General features: G+C 38.7%; 1 protein-coding gene across 3 annotated transcripts in view; it reads right to left on the bottom strand.

Moving 5' to 3' along the window:
- LOC108717159 (ephrin type-A receptor 3) overlaps nucleotides 1-22,375 on the bottom strand; it is a 150,525-nt gene that overhangs the window by 78,411 nt on the left and 49,739 nt on the right. For all 3 annotated transcript variants that reach the window (XM_018263983.2, XM_041563511.1, XM_041563510.1), the window contains one exon: nucleotides 7,241-7,396. In XM_018263983.2, coding sequence (XP_018119472.1) covers nucleotides 7,241-7,396 — 156 coding nt within the window. The remainder of the gene's footprint in view (nucleotides 1-7,240; nucleotides 7,397-22,375) is intronic.

The following is a 22,375-nucleotide window of genomic DNA, read 5'->3' as shown; positions in this document are numbered from 1 at the left end:
GAACCCTACCAAGATCTGTTGGAAACTTGCCAAACTTTTGATAAGGATGCAGTTCAGGAATAATTTAGACTTTCAGTGAGTGTCCAAGGAGTGGAGCATATGCCACTTCATACAGTCCCTAATTCCTGTTTGATGACAAGTGAAGAAGTTAGAGCAGTAATGCAAAACCACTTGCAACCTGCATATGGTCAAATACGCCACACAGTACTGATACAACCAAGAGTGAATACTCTGATACAGCAAGTATCAATTCCACTTCCAAAGTTCTCCTTAAAGGATCTTCAAACTAAGCAGAGTGAAGATGATGACCTTTCCAGGGCCATATACTTTGTCCAAAGAGGGAGAAGACCATCCCGTAGGGAACGTTCTTATGAATCCCAACAGACTTTGAGATTGCTAAAGCACTGGGATAAGCTCAAGTTGGACAATGGAATTCTTTACAGAGTTTCAAGGAACAGGTCTGGAATTAAGAGATACCAGTTTGTGGTCCCTTCTTCTCTAAAAAAGGAAGTTCTGAAAGGAATCCATGATGATGCTGGACACCAAGGTCAAGACAGAACAAACTTTCTAGCGCGTGAAAGATTTTTCTGGATTCAGATGGAAGACGATATTAAAACATATGTAAGACAATGTAAGAGATGTGTTGTCAGTAAAACTCTAGAACCAGAAGGAAGAGCGCCTCTTGAATCCATTCTTACTACCCACCCAATGGAACTTGTATGTATTGATTTTTGGTCCGCTGAGGACAGAAATAATGAAAGTGTTGATGTTCTAGTTGTTACAGACCATTTTACAAAAATAGCTCATGCATTCCCATGTTTAAACCAGACAGCCAAGCAAGTAGCCCGTAAACTTTGGGATAATTTCTTCTGTATATATGGATTTCCTGAAAGATTACATTCAGATAGAGGATCAAATTTTGAAAGTGAACTGATCAATGAGCTTCTACAAATTGCTGGAGTAGAAAAATCTCACACAACACCCTATCATCCTATGGGAAATGGTCAAGCAGAACGTTTTAACCGTACTCTAGGAAATATGTTAAGGTCCTTAACTCCGAGAGCAAAAAGTAAATGGCCACAGATGATCCAAACACTGACCTTTGCATACAATTGCACTGTGCATGAAACCACAGGGTATCCACCATTTTTTCTTATGTTTGGACGTACCCCACGGTTGCCTGTAGACATCTTGTTCAGAAGTGTATTAAAGGATGAGACAGTTACAAGCCATGATGAATTTGTTGCATCTATGGAGAAATGTTTGCAGGAAGCAATAAGTATAGCACAGAAACATTCAAGTCAAGAAAAAAAGAGACAGGCCAGGAAATACAACCAAAAAGTAAAAGGCTTTCAAATTCATACTGGTGATCATGTTCTACTTGTAAACAGAAAAGAACGAGGAAAACGTAAACTAGCTGACATTTGGGAGTCTACAGTGTATGAAGTTGTCAAGGCCAATCCAAAAATACACATTTTTCAGATACGTGATCCAAAAACTGGAAAGATCCAAGTAGTGCATCGCAACTTAATACTACCAGTTAATTTTCTGCCTCTAGAGATCCCTGATGAAGATTCATCAGACAATTCTTCTACTGTGTCCAGTTTGGAAGCAGAAGAGCATCATGACTCTTTTGGTGAGGATGGAGATACTGAAAGTACCCTGAATTGGGTTTTGCAAAATAAAGAGAGTAGTAGCCCAATAAACAATACAGAGAGAGGAGATTCACTACAGTCATGTAATGATATAAATACAGCACAAACAGAAGGCATTGGAAATGAAGTTTTATTTGACCTACAAGTACCCAATGATTTGTCGGATTCACAGCTTAGTAACCAACAATGTGACTTTGTTTTCCAGTCAGATAGGCAAAGTGATGTTACTCACGCTTCAAGTGACAAAGAATCTTCCCATTTACCCAGAGTTCCACAAAGTCCAGTAGAAGGTGTAACTCAAACAAGGTCTGGTAGGATTGTAAAGCCAGTGGACAGACTTATTTGCTCAATGAATGCCATAATATCTAGCTGCCAAACTGAAAGTCAGTTGCTAGAAGTACTTAAATTGCTAGGCAATGCCCTTAACAAATAAAGGATAGAACAAACTATCACTCTACTAGCGCTTTGATAGGAATATGTATTTTTTATTATTTTACAAAAATAAGGCAAGACAAATGGTGTGTGTATGCATAGTTTAGTGGCATAAAAACCAGAAATTGATAAGGGGTTTAGTACCATATGTAAATAGTATCTCCTCATTTAAGCATTGTGTAAATGGCACTTTGTGTTACCTACTGTACGAGGGTAGTGCACACCCTCTAAGTAGTTCTTAAATGAACCTTTGCTAAAGGGCTGAGAAAAAGGCTCTATTACCTTATATTGTAAGCACAGATACCTATATAGCTTATTGTGATATAAGAACGCTATGTTATATTATTCCAATTTAATGAGTAGATGTGAATTTTGGTAAGTCTCACAACATACTATGTAAAGTTTTGATTCAGGTAGTGTAACAAATATTTGGCGAAATTAAGGAGGGGTGAATGTAACACGGTTAACACAGTTAACTTAAATATATAAATGTTCGCCAAATATCTCAGATCTGCAAGAGGTTAAATTCCTGACAGGAAGAATCACTTGGACTGTACCAAAATACTGACCAAAAGTGCAGAATATACCTTTGAATGTTTTACTGTTAATTATGTTCTAGTTAAGAAATAAATAGTTCTAACAGAGCAGCTAACTTCTGTGGGAAAGATCATAGCCACACTCTAAACAGAATCTTTACCAGACCATAATCCTTAATGGACTTTCCCTTACCCCCTGTCTATATCCTACCATTTGGTCTGGTCCCTCCTCAGTGCTTTAGTTCCACAGAAGAGGTAAGATGTCTGTTACTGCTCTAATCACCTCAAAAGTTTTATGGTTGATTTTAAGAGTTATTCTTTTGCTGAATCAACTTGTCTTACCTCCAGCTATAGCAGCATTATGCTTTTATCAGGTTAGTAGTTTGTAGCATATTCCCAAAGTGATTAATGGAGACAGGCAGAGCACATGGGATCTAAAATGTCTGCCATGAGAAAACCTGTATGCTGTAATCCTCACAGTTATAAACTGCTTATTGTACTATGCTGAGGTTGTTATGTACTAATGTGCTATGTATATTAGCTATGTTGCTTTTCCTTACATTTTCCTGTAATATGTCAGTGGGGGTGTATTGAATTAACTGCCTGTTGTAATGTAGGTGGGCTGGTGGCCTGTGATGTACCTGAAATTGGCAGCGTTCTCCTTACTGTTTTACAGGTATGTTTATACTTTATGTTAAACTTCCTCTGTTATGTAAAATCCACTATACGATCACTGTTCTGTTCCTCAGTGCTTTAGTTCCACAGAAGAGGTGGGCTGGTGGCCTGTGATGTACCTGAAATTGGCAGCGTTCTCCTTACTGTTTTACAGGTCCCCAGCAGACAGTGCCAATCAATAAAGCATTGTAAAGTTATGATATCTCTGCCTGTGTTCGAGTCCTTATGCCTGTTGCAGTAACAACCCCTACACTGGTGGAGTGTGTGGAATAGAGGGCCACGTGGGTCGGTGTGACAGAAAGAGAGGGTTACACATAGTGTGAGGCCATTAAGTCAAGGCTAATGATCAGTCTTATTATAATACATTAGTGATGCTACTCCTCTAAGATAGTACCGGTATGGGATCTGTTATACGGAAACTCTTATCCAGAAAGCTCAGAATAATTAAGATCATTTCCCATAGTCTTCATTTTATCAAATAATCCAATTTTTTTTTAAATGATTTCCTTTTTCTCTGTAGTAATAAAACAGTACCTTGTAATTGATCCAAACTAAGATATAATTAATCCTTATTGAAAGCAAACCAGTCTATTCGTTTTATTTAATGTTTTCTAGCAAAGGTCCAAATTATGGAAAGATCCCTTATCTGAAAAAACACCAGGTCCAGGCATTCTGGATAACAGGTCCCATACCTGTATAATGAAACGGTGACATCATTACAACTGTATTATTTCTCCACATCACATTCAGCCCTTTGCAAACCCTTTTTACAATTGAGTATTTATTAATATTTCTCAGCAGAAGGACTGCTCAGCCACCCAGATGCTAGAGCTCGTCTGATCATCAGGAGAATGGAAAACAATAGAACAAAAAGGACAGCACCCATAGTGTACAGTGATTACATTTTTTCAGCAAAATACATACAGTACCTACTATTAGCGATGAGCGATTGTTTTCATCAGCCATGGAAGCGCAGCGAAATTCCACAATTTGCCATATGCAATTTTTTCCGTGAAATTGCAGCAAAAATTCACCGCAACAAGATCGGCACCAAGACAAAAAGTCTCCATTACAAAATACACTCATAAGAAAAAATGCAGTTGACTTTAATGCATTTGGACTAAAAAGTTGCCATAAGAAAATATGCTGAAAAGAAAAACACCCATCGACTTCATTTGGAATAAAAAGTCCTATTGACTTTAATGCATTTGGAGTGAGAAAAATTGTCACGTGTTTAAAAAATTGTACTACTGTTGCATCAGGAAGAAGAAAGAACACAATCTGCCTTTTCTTTCCCTCTCCACTTCATCTATATTCAAGCATTAGTTCCTTTAAATTCATATAACTTCTATTAAATCACAAAAATTGAATTAATAAAATAATTTAGTAGTAGTCGTTTTAATTTTTATCTTTCTCTCAAAATATAACTTTCTAAAGCCTTCTCCCCTACCATTAATGGTACAGGTATGGGACCTGTTATCCAGAATGCTCGGGACCTGGGGTTTTCCGGATAACGGATCTTTCCGTAATTTGGGTCTTCATGCCTTAAGTCTACTAGAAATTCATTTAAACATTAAATAAAGCCAATAGGCTGGTTTTGCTTCCAATAAAGATTAATTATATCTTAATTGGGATCAAGTACAAGGTACTGTTTTATTATTACAGAGAAAAAGAAAATCATTTTTAAAAATTTGGATTATTTGGATAAAATGGAGTCTATGGGAGACATGCCATTCCTTAATTCGGAGCTTTATGGATATCGGGTTTCCGGATAAGGGATCCTACACCTGTACAAGGATCCTTAAATGATAAGGAAAGTCTTTGTGCACATTCTTTGCGTGGCTGCGCATGTGCAGTAGCACAAAAAGCCAAACTTTAACTAAAAAGTTGATTATTTTGTTCAACTGCGCATGCGTCTGCCCCAGGAAATTTGAAGAAAGAAGAATCTGGAAGTGGATCGCTCCATGGTGCTCGCTGGAATAACCCCAGGCCGGTGCAGTTTTCTGTTGATAGACTGGCCCGGGGTTTCAGGTAAGTCAATACAATCACTTGGGGGTGCCTAACATTTGGCAAGTGCAAGATGACTTTCCTTCTCCTTTATCTTGTAACTTGGTACTGAATATTTGTACACTCTTTCCTAATGACCTTTACATGTTCCATAAATCTAGTTTTAGCTGCTCTAAATGTCTTACCTACAGTATATTCCTAATGCCCAAGAATCCACATTCTAACATGTATACAATATTTTACTGTAGGTATTGCATAGACACTCAATTTTTTCATGTCGACAATGCTTTAAAAATTCATTGAGAGCTCTGCACTGTTCTCTGTGTTGAACATTTTTTATAAACATGCTTCTTTTGCCACAACCCCTAACTAGGTAGGTTTTTTTTTAAAATAGAAACCACTCATATGGCCACAACATTGATTTTAGACTTAATCATAGATTTGTTATATTTTGGACTACTGAAAATACAAATGCTTTCCGTTTCTTGATCATCTACCTTTCAATAGCAGCAATAAAAAAATAGCAGCAATAAGACCTACTTCTAATGCTTATAAATAAGGAGCTACAATCTGTATTGTTCTTCTTACCCATCATTATCATGTAGGTACTAATAGTCATAATAATGCACTTAATGCCATTACTTGCCATGCCCATCCCCAAGTCATTAATGAACACATTTTTAAAAAAAAGATCTAATACAGAACCCTTTAGCACTCCACTAAGAACCATACTTCAAGTACTATTGACAACTGCCCTCTTTTGCTAATTTCTTATCCACCTATAAACAATATTATCAAGGCCCACAGCTTCCTACTCATGGACTTTGTTGACTTACAAGGATAGAAAGATACGCCGGAAACATGAAAGGAACAATATATTGACTGAGGCTAAAAATTAGGAAGGGAAAAATAAGGGAATAATGAAGCAAAACAGAGGATGGTGGGATCTAATAAAAACAAGAGTGTATGAAAACAATGGAAGACAAAGATGGGAGGAAATATGTCAAAGCAATTAAACAATATATTAAAATAGAAAGAGATTGAAAGGTTAAGAAAGAAAATAGGAGAGAAACAGGAAATTACTTTGTAAAGGATCCATCGTGTTAATTTTCCCTTTGGCTTTCCCCTACTTTATATTTACCTCAATTGCTAAGTCCCAATACCTGGGTTGGATAGTATTCCCTATTGGTATGGGATATCTATGACTATTTCCTGTAATTATCACTATAGTGGTTGTTACATCCTGGATTTTGGTGTCCATCTTTTGACAAGGTAGATGTTTCTTGGGGAGCCTGGGTTCAATAAAGCCCCAGTAAAGAGTTCTGCCCTAGTGAGACAAACCTTTTAGAGAAGTTCTGACACCAGGATTAAACATATAAAAGATAGTTATATCATAGCACGCTCTAGGAACATGAGTTAGGCAGATTAGCTAGCAAGAGCAGTCTTGTGCTCCAATTTAGGAGTTTATGTAAATAGTAGTTTTTTTCTGGGCATAACTGGACTTAAAGTGAGGTGGCCTCAGTACTGAAAGGGACTCAGACTTATTTACTCTCTGAATAATTCTGCAGCAGGAAATCCAGATCAATAGCTGGTGTATCTTCAACCTGCTAAGTGTTTCCACCGTGGTGCAAGTGTTAAGCTCTCCTTTTGATTATATCTGCATATATCTATCTACCCCAATTGCTTTGAGTATTACTCCGTGGCATCTCCAAATAACCCTTGCTTGCCTATTCTGGTGTCCAACCGCTAAGATGTAGTTTTACAATACCCTCCTCCTTTCTCCTCCACATACAGTAGCTGCAGTCTAGCTGGAAAAAGGAGTCCAGTGTAACCAATGTTTTGTCAAGCTAAGCTAAAAACGTTATATTCGGGTCACATTGGGTCACAACTGTTTTCTTTGGAATAACACCATTTGAGAGTTCTGCTTGCACTTACTCGTACATGCAGATGATTTTGGATCAGCTTCTGCTCTGTAGAAGTCCTTCTCACATGTACATTCAGCAGCACTGTCCTGTAGAGAGTAGCTACGTGGAGGGCACTTTGTACAGTAGGTGTCCGTCAAGAGAGCTTTGTAGAAACCAGGGCGGCAAGCTAGAGACAAAAGAAAAAGAAATATTTGGCCATTGAATGAGCATCTTGTCCAAGCATCACCCTAAATCCTGATGGTTTTGATATTTTTATTGAATTAATAAATTCATCTGAAGATAAATTAAACATTGTTCTTGAAAGTTATGGAAATAGTTGTACTACAGCAATAATGCCCCTCAGCTGAAGCTATTGTTGTAGTAAAGCTTTCTGGATTATCAAGCACATGGGGGCTGTTTGAGTTATTCAGGTTATGGTTTAATACTGACTCTGGGCTGTAGATTTTGGATTTTGTATTGGTTGGAAGAAGATAAAATATTTGGTATTAAAAAGTACTAGCTCCAAAAAAACATAAAAAATATACCGAATTTATGTATTTGATGATATCACATCACTGATGCATTTTCCCTTTAACAGTAACAGTAATGAATTCATGACTTTTTATATATAAAGCAAATATTTATTCAGAAATCACAAATACATTCTAAATGTTTAAAAAGAGTGTTTTGTGTGATAAAGTGTTTTGTTAGGATTTATCTCTACATTATCTTGCCATTCATGGGAGAATAGTCTGTAAAAGTATAAAAGGTGGCCTGTTAATGAAAGAAAATAGAATCCATGTTGCCATTATCAAGGGCTAAAGACACATAGAACTTGTCCCTCTTTTTCTAATGTTTCACTTTGGAGTCGTCTATACATGAAAAGCACATTGTGTTTATTGAATGTTATTAAAAACCAACCAACTTTGTCCTTGAGATGTTTTTTCTCTCTGCATTGTGCCACCATTATTTTGTCATAATGTTTGGGTGCTGTCATACCAAATTATGCACAGCAGGGAACGGAGATGAAGAACTCCCTCATTTTTAATTTTAACTTAGAGACCCCGTCCGGAAATAAGAGATTTATATCGGCAAAGTGTTTTATTTACAGGGAGCATTCTTTAATGGTATACTAAGCTGCTATGTAGTGATGGGCGAATTACTCCCGTTTCGAAACGCTGGAAAATTCGTGAAATTGCCACAAAATTCATGAAACAGAAAAAATTAGCGAAATGTAAATTTTGATGCCCACGTCAATTTGCATAAATTTTGACGCTCGCATCGATTTTGATGCTGGTGTTAAAGTCAATGGGCGTCCGAACAGTGTCGACATGCGAGCAACTTTTCCGTCGTGCGTCCAATTTTTTGACACTTTTTTTTCGACAGTGAATTTTCGCAACCAAATTTTCTCTGGAATTCTCGGAAATTCACAGCGAATTTGTGCCGGCAGAATTTATTTGCCCATCACTATTGCTATGTAAAGTATTTATAAGGGGAATTCTGAGAAAGTTACTCTATATAGATATAAGGAGTGTTTTATGCCACTAAGTTTTATGTGCAGGAAATCCACATTGTAAAAGCTGGGATTGTGCAACTGTTTTTATTCTTTCCTGATCATTTTAAGAGAGATGATGTTACATAATCAGTTTGTATAGTGGATTTCATAGTAATGATTAGTACTGTTCACCTCGAGAATGTCTTGTGAATATTTAAAGAAACCTGGGGATTTACTTTTTATTATAAATTGATTTACTTATGGCACACTCCCACAGGGCAGTATCGAAGCACATTTAGAAAAATGAAAGCAAACCTTTGGTTACTATGGATTTGCTTTTGCCAAACAAACTCATAGGGGCAAATTCACTAAGCAGCGAAAATGCGCTAGCGACGGCTTCGCCACACTTCGTCGCATTTCGCCAGACGAAGTTTCGCCAGTGCGCCACTAATTCACTGAAATGCGAAGTTGCGCTCAGGGAGGTGAACGGTTCCGAAGTTGCGCTAGCGTTAATTCGCCAAGCAAAGCGAAGTTACGCTAGCGATGCCTAATTAGCATACGGCGACCAAGTCAAAGTACAATGGACGTATATGTAGCAGCAAATACATTACACTACACAAGCCTGGGAAAGCTTCATAAAATAAAATAGAGTTGTTATTTTGCCCACTGTATAGTTTAGGTGCCATAGGAGGGTACCCCCAAAAAAATGTACAATCTTTTTCAGCCTATCACCCTTAAAAAAAGGAAAAGACGCCAGTGTTTTTTGGGACTTAGAAAAAAATTCAACATTTTTTGAAGCAATCCCTATCTACTCTATAGCACTTCACCCGGTCTGAGGTGGCAAAGTCAAGTCTGGTGCAAGAGGTAACGTTCAGTAAAATGCGCAAGTTAGTGAATTAGCGTAACTACGTCCCATTCGCCATAGCGCAACTTCGCCTGGCATAATGGTGCGACGTAGCGCTAGAGTAGGTCCACTTCGCTAGCGAATTTACGCCAGCGCCCGTTAGTGAATTGTCAAAGTTACGAAATGACGAATTTGCGCCAGCGTTAGTCACTTCACTATTTAGTGAATCTGCCCCATAGTGTATATTCTATTTACGCTTGATTTCACATGTAGGATAAACAAAGTCCTGCATGCAAAATGCATATGCCCAGTGATAATTATATTAATGTGTCCTGTTTTAGATCCCTCACACATAAATCAACAACATAGAGAAAAATTACATCAATAAAGCACCCCCTTTGTGCTTCAATTCACTGCAAATCAAAGGCAAGTTTGTATTGATACCATAAAATAAATAGATAGAGAATAGATACTGTGCAAGTAAATAGACATTGGCGGGAGGGCAGGCTCTAAGTAGAGTAGAGGGATGCAGGACCCTAAGTGAAGGACATTACAAAGAGATATAACTTTTGCAGAGATTAATAAATAAAAGGGCATCACAGACAGGCCCAAATTTGTGGGCAGGCCACAAAGGCCCGTGCCAAGGGCATACCTCGCAACTGTGCCATTTTTCACGGGACAGGCCCGATTTTGACAGCTTAACCCGCAGTCCCTTAAATGTCCCAACTTTCTCTTTGATCTCCTGCACTGAACAGTCAGAAAAAGATACAAAGTTTCTAAAACTTAATAGGCTTTTGGCAAAGAGCCCAGAATACGTGGCAGGTGCACTTAGATACAATTTAAGACAAACAAAGAAAGAATTGGAACTATTTAAGATAAGAAGGTCTCTTGGGGAAACTGTGATGTGCAGCTTTAAAGGGCAACTCACCTTCATTAGCAAAACAGTAATAACACATAAAAGTCACAGAAATGTGTTATACTTTTATAACTTGTCAAATTTTTTTAATTTAATTAGGGAGTGTGGCCACAAAATGGGCGTGGTCACTGCACTCCACACGGCAAATCTTTTTGTCCCTCTTTTCTATTTACATAATGTTGAGAAGAATGGGGCCTAGTCAGCATGGCGGTGTAAGGGGAAAGCTTGAATATGGGGTGGGTGCACCAGAGTGTTCGATGGTATGAGCCAGTCAGTTGTAACTGTGGTCCTTGAGTTTTGGTCCTCCAGTGGGCCCAGTGGCCCCCAGGCCATCGTTGTATATTAGCACTAGAATGCACAGCAAAATAAATATATAAAATGATGTTCTCTGTGATCAAATGACCACATTAAGTATCAGGTTTAAGAAGACGTGACAAGTACAGAATTATGCTCTGGCCAAGTCCCTGCTCACATACACAATAATAGACAAGGTGCCAGTGTTGTCCATCTGCCTGCCCTTTAGCTGTTGCTGAACTGGATCTCACAGTAACTCAGGGAATGTTAAACAGTAGCTGGAGGGCTGCAGATTATATATATGGTATTTTTAGCCTGGCCAACGCTACCTTCGTACAAAGTAAGTGTACATTTCTTGCCATTCTTTTCTTCCTCCAGATATGCCTGCTCAGGGATTTCTATATGGGTCACAATGAAGTCCCTTGGTGAAGGGAGATGCCGTTTCACAGCCCGATGAGTAGGGATTTGATAGCAAGAAATCACTGTGAAAGATAACTAATGGCTGCCGTTGTGTTTTTTACATAGAACTTGCCCCCTTGTTCACCCAGGGATGTATTGTAGGAAAGAACAACACTGAAGTATGAGAATGCTTAAGGCAGCGCCAGCCTCACAAATCAGCCGCCTTATTAAATATTGATGCCTCACTGACTCAGACCTGCTCTGCACAATCAATAGCTCTTAGATTTAATGCTCCTGGATGGGGGACCTGTGAATATTCACGTATTTAAAGGGGCTTGCATTACAGGGGATCTGCCTGATGGATTTTGAGCCTTGACAGAGCCAAAGGAGCGGACTATCGGCCTGTAATGGAAGGGGTAATTCCATATATAAAAAGGCAATAACTCACTAACTAGATGGAAATATGCAGCAACGAGCTTGTATTGATGTGGGTTGATTCACTGGCATGGAAAGTGTTAATTATTCATCTGCCATTTTGAGATTTTATGCTGATGCCTAGTATCTGCATGTGATGTTTTCCAACCGCTGAACACAATCATTAACACACTGATGCACTGGCACAAGAGCAAAAAAGCTAGGACTCACTGGGAAACAACACACACAAATACATCAGTCCTAACACAGGTATGCAATCCTTTATCCGTAAACCCATTATCCAGAATGTTCCAAATTACAGAAAGGCCGCTCCCATAGACTCCATTTGAATCAATGATTTCCTTTTTCTCTGTAATTATAAAGCAGTAGCTTGTATTTGATTTATACTATATATAATGAATCCTTATTTGTTTAATTCATCATCTTATTTTATTAATACACTTAAGGCATGGAGATCCAAATTATGTAAAGACCCCTTAAAAACCCTGGGTCCCGAGCATTCTGGAAAACAGGCCCCATACCTGTATTGGGATATGTATTGGGATTTGAAATCCAAACACAGCTGTCAGAGTCAACATGGAAGCATACCGGGTCTGTATGACCCACTAAAAAGCTGGTTATCAATGGTGTTGTGTTCATAATTATGGGAATTGACTATTATGAACGCTATGAGAGTTCTAGAACAACAATAGCTGATGTATGGACTTACCGACTGTCCACCCATCAGCTATTGTATTTTGCTTAGCATATTCGGGATCATTTATAAATACTGGTCAAATTTGCACCTGAGCAGTAACCTATGGCAACCAATAAGGTGTTTGCTTTTATTTATCTTCCTGAAGCTGGCTGAAAAAAAGCTAATCACTTATTGGTTGCTATAGTTTTCTACCCAAATGCAAAACCAAAATCTGCAGATGGTTAAGGTGTAGCATTGTGATCTTTAGAGCTTTAAGACATGTACCTGTCAGGGCCCGAAGGCTCAGGTTGGAGTTACGGACCAAGGAAGAAGCAGTATTCTGTTTGTGGTAACAAAGGGATTAAGAAGAAGAGTAGTCAAATCCAGGCAAAAGGTCAGTTCAGGCAGCAAGGTTCTTAATCTGGATAACAGGCCGAGGTCAAGATCAGGAATCAAGGTCAAAGAGCAGAATAACACACCCAGGAACACAATAAGTAGAAGCTATAATCGTGCAAAGTCTGTAGGCCTCTGGCATCCATTTATAGGCAGGTTTTCACAACAAAACGTGCATGATGCGTCACACGCTGACTTTGCGCGTCATCATCTTGGGGAAGACACTGATGGAGTAAGGAGCGCCGGCGAGCAGTACCTATACATAGAGATTTCCCTGCTCATGTTCACAGTCCCAGAATGATTATAGAATAGGGATGGGCGAATTTGACCCGTTTCATTTCGCCAAAAAGTCGCCGCCGGCAAAATGTCGCTTGACACCCTGGGCATCAAAATTTGGGGGTTTTTTGACGCACGCCGCCATACAAGTCTATGGGCGTCATTTCCGTGGCGAAACAAGGTGAAAAAATTCGCCCATCCCTATAGGAGAGATCTGAGTGTAAGGTTCTACTGGTATTTGAAGCAGGGATACAGTTACTAACTGGCCTCCCCTAACTACTGGGCCAGGATTCCTGCCAAATTTCATCTTTTCACTTGTCTTCTCCATTGTCTCAGCTATATCCAAGCCACCATATTATTTATTTAGGGACAGCCAGTGCTGGATGAGCCCTAGACTCTTGTCTGCCCTGCTTATTCATCCTACACTATTTCATCCTGGTTCTTCACCTGTCCTGTTCTACTTTGTCCTGCTTCTTTGGTCACTGCCCTCCTCCAGTCTGTGTTGCTTCTTCACCTGACCTGCCCCCTCTAGTGTTTCTTGTTTCTTTGTACCCCTCTAGTCTGTTCTGCTTAATCACTCTCTCCATCAGGGGCATAACTCTGTCCCACTCCAGTTTGTCCTACTTCTTCACCTTCCATCTTGTCCTGTTCCAGATCATCTGCTTTTTTATTCTCTACTCCTCATCTTTAGTGGCTCATGAGCAGTACCTCCCAGTGACCTCAAGGCAGGTGCTAATTTTTTAATTCCTGGTTTGGAGGCAAGTTTTGGTTGCAAAAAAGGTGTACTGCCAAACAAAGTGTCTTAAAGGCTATCAGTCCACATGGGGGCTACCAAATGGCCAGTCACAGACTTTACTTTGTACCACCCTGGAACATTGTTCATGCTTGTGTTGCTCACCAACGTTTTACATGTGAATATTGCTCACAAATGAAAAAGTTTGGGGACCACTACTTTAGAGTTTTCCCTGACTGATCACAAATTCATCACATGGCATCTCAAAAAAGGAGGAAATAGTTGTGAAACATTTGTAAAGTGTCCAGTAGATAAGGAATTCTTAAAGCTTTGAATGTTTTCTTTAATCTCCTCCAATTCTACAAGCAGATGATATGTGGTTTATTAGAAATGAGTTGATTCAGCAGTAGATACAAGAGGTAAAGATTAAAGGCACTGTTTTTATTTTTTTTATACTTCATTGAATTTTTAAGATATAGGATGTATTATTTTATAGCAGTTGTGCTTTACCCAGAGGGAGACATTATTAGTCTTATTCATTTGAAAAGACCCCAAACTTTCAGAAAAAATACATGGCCTTATTTCTCTATCTTCCATTTATTTTTAGCTTTAGTAGTTATGACATTTTCAGGCCATCGTTTAACCAGTGTACAACATATTATTATCTGATGTTAGTGTGTTTTACTCATATTCCTTGTATCCTTTTGCCCGTCAAAGACCAGACTGATTCTGTTGATGTGTACGTAACCCTTTCTTGGCCGTATTGCCTTTTCCAGCTGCTCCAGCTGCAGACCAGAACACCTTTACATTTGTTAACCAAGCCAAGTCAACGAAGCAAATACTTCCCATCACATTCAATATTTCAGGTCCAGTGGCGCACACACACCAGCACCACAGGTATAGTCTACCAGTGATAATTGCCTCAAAGGTGCTCCAAGGGATTACACACAGAATTTCTAACCCTACACTAGATTTCTTTGGTGGAACACATGACTGCTCCTTATAGCTACCCTATCTATCTCACCACTACTATGAAGGTGCTTGAATTCACGGGGGTTCATTTCTCCTTTATTACTGGGGTGTTATTCTCCAGTCTCCCCAGCAACATCCACTAGTAATGATTGAATCTGTCCTGTTTCAATTTGCTGAAAAATTTGCAAAACTACAGAAAAATTCATAGAGCACATTAAAGTCTAGGGGGCGACTTTTGTCCTGCAACATTTTTGTAGCAAAATATATCAGAGTCTATGGACTTTCTTCATGGCACCTTGTTTCTACATTGGGGCTACCAATAAAAAACGTTTCCTTACTTTCAAGTTACTTGTTAACTGTGTTGAGCAAATCCACCATTCTTTGCTTTGTGTCAAAATTCACAAACCGGTTTCAAAATTTAGCAAATTGCATTGGAGTCAATGGGAAGGCAAAAACACATGCATTTTTCACTCAGTATACTGCTACACACATGCCCTACATTGTTAAAGGACCTCCTATCCACTGGGCTACAACTGCTTTTTCAATAGACCTCTCGATGACATATAATGGTATCTATTACTACACTAAGTAACTCTGTTGCTGTTCAAGCACCCTTTATAGTTTATATATTACTACTACCTGACAAACACAGGCACAACTAATAAATCTGACCACCAACAGATAATATCTGGTATTGGAGATGTTTTGCAAAACAGAAATTCCAAGCAGAACCATACATGGCAAAAAAAAATCATCATCACTAACCTCCATCCCTAGCATCAGATGGAGTCCAAGAGGAAGACATGTATTCCCTCCCCTTAAATAAACAATGGACAGGAACAACTCAATGTACCTCTATGGATATGGGGAAACATCTCTTCCCCAGGGCATAGGTTACAGTGAACAGGACTTCCTGAGCAAGAATGGAAAATAACCCCTTGGGTCCCCTACTTACATATGAGTACCTTATTGCATTTAAAGGAGAATTAAAGCTTAACTAAAGAAGTAGCTAGAAATGTTGTATATCATTTTCTGGGCTTCTGTATCAGCCCAAGGCAACCACAACCCTTTAGCAGTAGAGATCTTTGTCTCCAAAGATGCCCCAGTAGCTCCCCATTTTCTTTGCTGCTGATTCACTGCACATGCTCTGTGCTGCTGTCACTTACTGAGCTCACAATATACAGTACACATAGAATAGAAATGTCACAATAGAAGGCTGATTAGTAATTAATACAGATAATTACTGCTACTTAAACCAGTGCAGTTAGCATCAGTATTTAATAATCAGCCCTGTAGCATCAGCTTATATTACAGGCCAACCTCATTTTTTGCTTGATAATTTGCGAGGACTCTCAACAGCTGCTCAGAGCCCACTGAGCATGTGAGTGTCACAGACACTTTCCAAGATGGTGACTTGTGACAAGTTTGAATTCCTGGATCATTGCTGCTATTGACAAGCTGAAATTTTAGGCTGGTGCAATAAGTTCAGTATATAAAATACGCCAGTTTTAGCCACATTCATTTTTAGGGTTTAGTTCTCCTTTAACAAACACAGCAGAACTCCAACGACTACTATACACATAGACACACAAACACACACCAGGGTCCAAGACCTTATTTACTGATAAATGATACCACATAACCGGGTTATATTTTCTAAAAACAGACACAAGCAACAAGGCATTCAGATTTGCATGTGTTAAAATACTATTCATGCCTCTGGTGCTAATAATTATCTTGTGCTAAGCCATTGCACCTATTAAGATAAAAGAGGTACAAGGGACAGTATGCAGAGACACACTAGGGCTTATTTATGTACAATGGGCAAAATGTTGCTGCCTGCAAAAAGATAATTAGTAATTGGTTGCCATGGGTTACTGTCCATGTGTATATGTGCCCAGTGTTGTTATCGGAACACAAGTGTGTGAAGTATAATATCCAAGTAGTTCAGATATGCTGTGTATTATGTTCCTCAATAACAAAAGAATGCCATCAACAAAGTGTCTCCTTTTATTCCTCACATTCAGGGCTGTTGCTTTCACTTACAGAACTTCTCCAGAACACATAGCACTTCACTAGCCGACTTTTTCTTCAGAGAAATGTTTAGGCATTCTAAACCTTTCAGAGCTTGTAAACAAGTGCAAAGTCATGGCCACCAATTTTGGCTTCCACAATATAAACACAGAATAACAACAGCTGCTTCAGAATAGGTACAGTGATAAAACACGATTTCAAGACTCATCGGCATCTTCTTTATAGAAGAATTAATTTAGTCTCTATTTTAAACCCGGTTGTTTTACCCCATTCGAGATGTGGGTCACATTTTCCCTGACTGAGAATAGAAGATACAGGTTTAGGCACAGACCGTGTTTGGTCAGCAGGTATTTTTGTACTGCAACTGCTTTTATTCCTAAGGGACCTCCTTGTTTGTTTCCCTTTGCGTTTGTCTAAATGAAATATTAGCAGTTATTTTTTAGTTTAATTTTCTATGAAGGTGATTAATATGAGCTATGCTATACACAGATCCCACTTGCTTTTCTCTGTCCTTAGAATGAATAATAACATATTACATGTAGCACATACTGGAGATGCTTATTTAAATCCATTGCTTACTTCTCACCCAATTTCTCTGTATTCTCAGGCCTCGCTTATCTTATTCGCTGACTATACCATATCTTTCTGTTCTTGCAATTAGTGATGGGTGAATCTGGGAAAAATTTGCGAAACGACTAAATTCACTAAACACATTAGGGGGCCCATTTACTTAGCTTGAGTGAAGGAATAGAGGAAAAAAACTTCGAACTTTGAATGTTTTTTTTGGCTACTTCGACCATCGAATGGGCTACTTCGACCTTCGAATTCAAACTAAAAATCGTTCGACTATTCGACCATTCGATAGTCGAAGTACTGTCTCTTTAAGAAAAAACTTCAACCCCCTAGTTCTACACCTAAAAGCTACCGAAGTCAATGTTAGCCTATGGGGAAGGTCCCCATAGGCTTTGGTAGCTTTTTTGGATCGAACAAAAATCGCTCGATCAATGTAAATCTGCCCCCAAGCGTCAAAATAATTTTGACGCACAACTATTTTGACGCACGACTATTTTGATGCATCGGGTTTTTTGCCAGCCAATTGTCTCGGCAGTTTCGCAAAGTTATTCACGGGCAGCGAAAAGAGGAAATTTGCTGCAAATCTATGCCCATCACTACTTGCAATCAATTTTTTATTCTGTTTCTTTACCATTGTGTTCCAAATATATTATTTTAGCAGTTAAGCTCCAAAAACAGACCAAATACCTAAAAAGCAAGAAAGAAAGATTTACCTGGAGGAGGCTGCCATTATTATCCTCCCGAACTAAAGTCCAACCCTTCCCTACTGACAATGGCCTCGTAATACTCATCAAAGATTCTCTTTCCAGCTGAAGTTGAAAAAAAATGATGTGATTTCCCTGGAGATTGTGGATAAGAAGCAACCCATTGCATTACCCAGAATCCCCAACTACAGCTTGACCACACTATGGCATGACAATGAGATAAGATGACAACGCGGTAGGTTGCTTAGGATGATTCTGAGACTATTTTAAGTATATGAATAAATGTTCAGGAGCCATTTCGAGAGATAAAAGGTATGTCTCATATAGGACTTAATGTAGTTAATGATGAAAGGCTAAACAATCAATAGTATTTTAATAAATAATTCAGCGTCCTGGTGCTAAATGATTTTAGAACACGTGGTTTGGTGGTTACCGTTCTATCCCTTCTTGGAACAGACTTGATCAAAAGAATAAACTCATCAATATACATGAGAGAAGCAATGCTTTCTGATCCAAGCTGCTTAATGCAGTGATCAAGAGCTTGTCTGGCAGCCAACTAGGAGGCAGGGCTCTTATGGTGAAATGAACCCAAGGAAAAGGTTTATCCAAAAAATTTAGAAGAAAAAGTGAAGTATGGCCCTCTTTAAATTCCATTTTTTTTTCCCATTGATATGAATACGTGTGTCATATTGTGTTGGAGTCGTTTAGACAATCGTTATACATTCCATCCCTGTCTCTCTTAGCTCATTAAAATGTTTCTGATCATTTAAATATCAGGGCCAATTTCTAAGGGAGATAATAGATTTGCATTTTCAAGCATTTTGAAACTGAAAGTTTTAAAAATATTTTTTGCACTTTTTGAAATATTTAAGTATCTACTGTTGAATTGAAACTGCTGTCTAGTTGCAGGCTCTACTGGACCACCACAGTGATAGCAAAATGTCTGTGGCTTGTTTTGCTAAAATATCCTATTTGACAAATTTTACAATTTCAACAAAAAGATTTTGCAAAACTGAATGGCCGTTACTCTGCTGAGAATTCCCTACATTACATAATACACTGCCCCACCATGGCCTGCAATTAAAATTTTCAAATTTTAATCAGTCAGCCCACCATGTGCCACAATGTGTAATTTTAAAGAAGGCTGAAGATGTTAACATTGTTTTGTTTATTGCCAAGTCTTCAAAAATGTATAGTTAAAAGCAGATTTGCATAAATTGTAGCCTTCCACCTGTTGTTGAATTATGACTCTGGGCATCCTGCCAACTGGACGGTTCCCATCGATGGCCAAATACTTTACAAGGAAAACGAAACCTTAATGAAAGCTGCACTATATATTATATTCTCTATTTCCTGTGTATTATCTTTACAATCCCTGACATTATAAGCATGTGATATAATGAATTTAATGAGAAGTGAATTGACCTACTTACACTGCACTAACCTACAGCAATGAGTTATCTTTGATCATGTTTTGATTCTAAAGGCCCACATTCTCAAAAGTTGAGTTAGAAACCTTATTTATTCAACCAAAAATGAATATACTCTCAAAGATCTTTTTTTTTTATTTTATTTTTTTTAAAATAAAAAAGTTGCACCAGGCTGCCAAGATGGAATTTAACCAAATATCCAACCACATCAGCATGTAAGTCTTTCTGTCACTCCAGTTGCTCATAAATTCTCAAGATTGTTTGACAATTTGCAAGTAACTTTACAATTTAAAGGGCACCTATCACAGCCAAAATCAAACACAAGTTAACAATCTGACCAGTACAAGCTAAACACGTTTAATCAAACTACATATATAGTTTTTTTAAAAAACTGCAGGTTTTAAAAAAATCCCTTACTTTGTGAAATGGGTTCTTTTTCTGAGGGAGGCCATACTGAGACAATAACAGAGACTCTAATATGCAAATTTCAGGAGCATGCTCAGATTGTAACACTGCTTTGAGTATTCTACCCAGAATGCCTTGTTTCAGTAAACTCCTCGACTAGAAGTATCAGGAGATTTCCCTATCTTGTCCCCTGCTGGTGATGTCATTATGCAAATAAAGGGCACACACTAACTTCCAGCAGGTGGCAGCACTACTGTACAGCAGCTAACACACAGGTTTGGCTGATTTGAAAATAGCTTAGAAGGGTTGATAAGCAACCAAGGAATTTCAACTGAGCATGTGCGAGATTTCAGAGCTGCAGTTGGCTGGGAAGATATAGATAGGAGGAGCCAGTGAAATCCAAGATGGCTGCCTCAGCTAGAACTGCAGTGGAGATAGGGGAGATCTTGCAGAAGGAATAGTGAGCTGATCATTTACATTATACAAACAATTCTAACTGTTTTAAAAATCGGATTTCTTGAACTTTCACATAGTGTATTTACTTAGGAAATGATTTTGGTCATAATTGGTGCCCTTTAAGGGCAGGGCTGGAACTTGGTTTAGGCAGAAGAGGCAGCTATGGAAATTTGAAAAAAACAAACAATTACAGTATCATATGCAGGTGAGTTAGCAGGGGCAGAAAGTGGTGTGGGCCTGGGGTATGTGAGCAGAAGGAGTAATTTGTGGCAGGTGACCAATGGGAATGCCTTGGGCATCAGTACCTCTTGCCCCACCTCTGTTTAAGGCTATGGTAATCTTCAGCAATTAAAATGGGTTCAGTGCTTGCACAATCAAAGAAATTCAAGCAACAATTGATAAATACCCAAGAATCCAGAGTCCAGAAACACTCCGCAACATTTTGCTTAAAAACACTATATTCCCAGCGTGCTAATGAGCTCCCATTCTATTTTGATGCGCCCTACACTACAAGCCTGTCTTAGAGGAACACTAAAATATATTGTAAACATTATGCAAATCATGAATCTGACAGTTGGGCTCGTTAATGTAATATGATGAAGGAAATCACATCGCCAGACTCCTCTGTTTTATAACTATGGGCTTCTTGTGACAGCTGAAATTTCACAGGAAAGGGCAAATGCTCTGCTCTTATTCTTTATTTTGCACCCTCTGATAGGAATGTTGGAGATTCATTAGAAAAAAAAATAAAAATGCAATGTATTTTGTATAGGCAATTAAGGCTTAAAATGTGATCTAAATATATTCAAAACAAGTACAGGTATGGGATCCGTTATCCGGAAACCTGTTATCCAGAAAGCTTCAAATTACAGGTAGGCCATCTCCAATAGTGTCCTCATTTTAGCCCAATGATTTGGATTTTTAAAAAAGATTTCCTTTTTCTCTGTATTAATAAAACAGTAGCTTGTACTTGATCCAAACTAAGATAAAATTAATCCTTACTGGAAATAAAACCAGCCTATTGGTTTTATTTAATGTTTACATGATTTTATAGTAGACTTAAGGTATGAAGATCCAAATTACTGAAAGATTCATTATCCAGAAAACCCCAGATCCCAAGTGTCCCATACCTGTAATTATTTGTTCAGATTACTTAATCTCCATGTGATACGTGGGAGGCGGTGGGTGGCCCTGCCACCTCCCAGGTATCACATGGAGATAAAGAAATCAGAATTATACAAATAATTACAGGTATGGGACTTGCTATACTGATCTGTTTTCTGGATAATCCTCCTTTTAGGTACAAGTCTACCCCATCGTTCACGGCTTCCGGGTTGCCATGCATGGGTTTGATGCTGGTGTCTTTGTATATGGCCGCCTTTTTCTCCTGGGTGTTTGTGTGGCTTCATCACGTGAGCCGCAAATTTCAAATAGTACCACGCTCCTATTCACATTGCCCAACTTAGGTCTATTTCCTGGGTGTAATTTAATTATAATTATCTGTTCTTGACCCTTGCCTGTCCCTGACTTCTGCTAGTTCGCTTCCTGTACCAACGATTGTCTGTTACTGACCATTCTCTTGAAACCTGACTTTGTACTGTGTTACTGTTTCGTTTTGAACCAGGCCTGTGTCTTTGACTACGTCCTTGGCTCCAGATTCCATAGTGACTACTGACGGGCCAATTAGACCCGTTTCGTTCCCCCAAAAATTTGAATTTCCTGGGCGCCTATTTTGTCCAAATGCATTAAAGTCAGTGGACGTCTGAATAATTTTGATGTGCGCCCAAAATGTTTTTTAAGCAGCAGATTTTTCGCTGGTGAATTTTCACTGTAGGCGAAACGCAGAAATTTGTGCCTGGCAAATTTATTTGCTCATCACTAATACTGACTGGTATTGACTTTGGCCTGTCCCTCGGCCTGTTACCTTGATTCTTTCACTTTAAGACCTGGTGGCATCCGAGTAGAGGAGGGCTCCTCCCAAAGCGAAAGCCGTTTGTTCTGGGTTTTGGGAAACCAAACATGACATTGCATCTTTAGAGTGGCTTTGTTGTCCTGCAGACAGTATTGGGTCAATACCCTGCTTCTTTATATCTCCTGTTGCATTCTCTAAGAGTAATACAGCTATCTTAGT

Source organism: Xenopus laevis, chromosome 5L, assembly GCF_017654675.1.
Source record: "Xenopus laevis strain J_2021 chromosome 5L, Xenopus_laevis_v10.1, whole genome shotgun sequence".
NCBI lineage: Eukaryota > Metazoa > Chordata > Amphibia > Anura > Pipidae > Xenopus > Xenopus laevis.
This window is presented reverse-complemented; position numbering and strand designations above follow the sequence as displayed.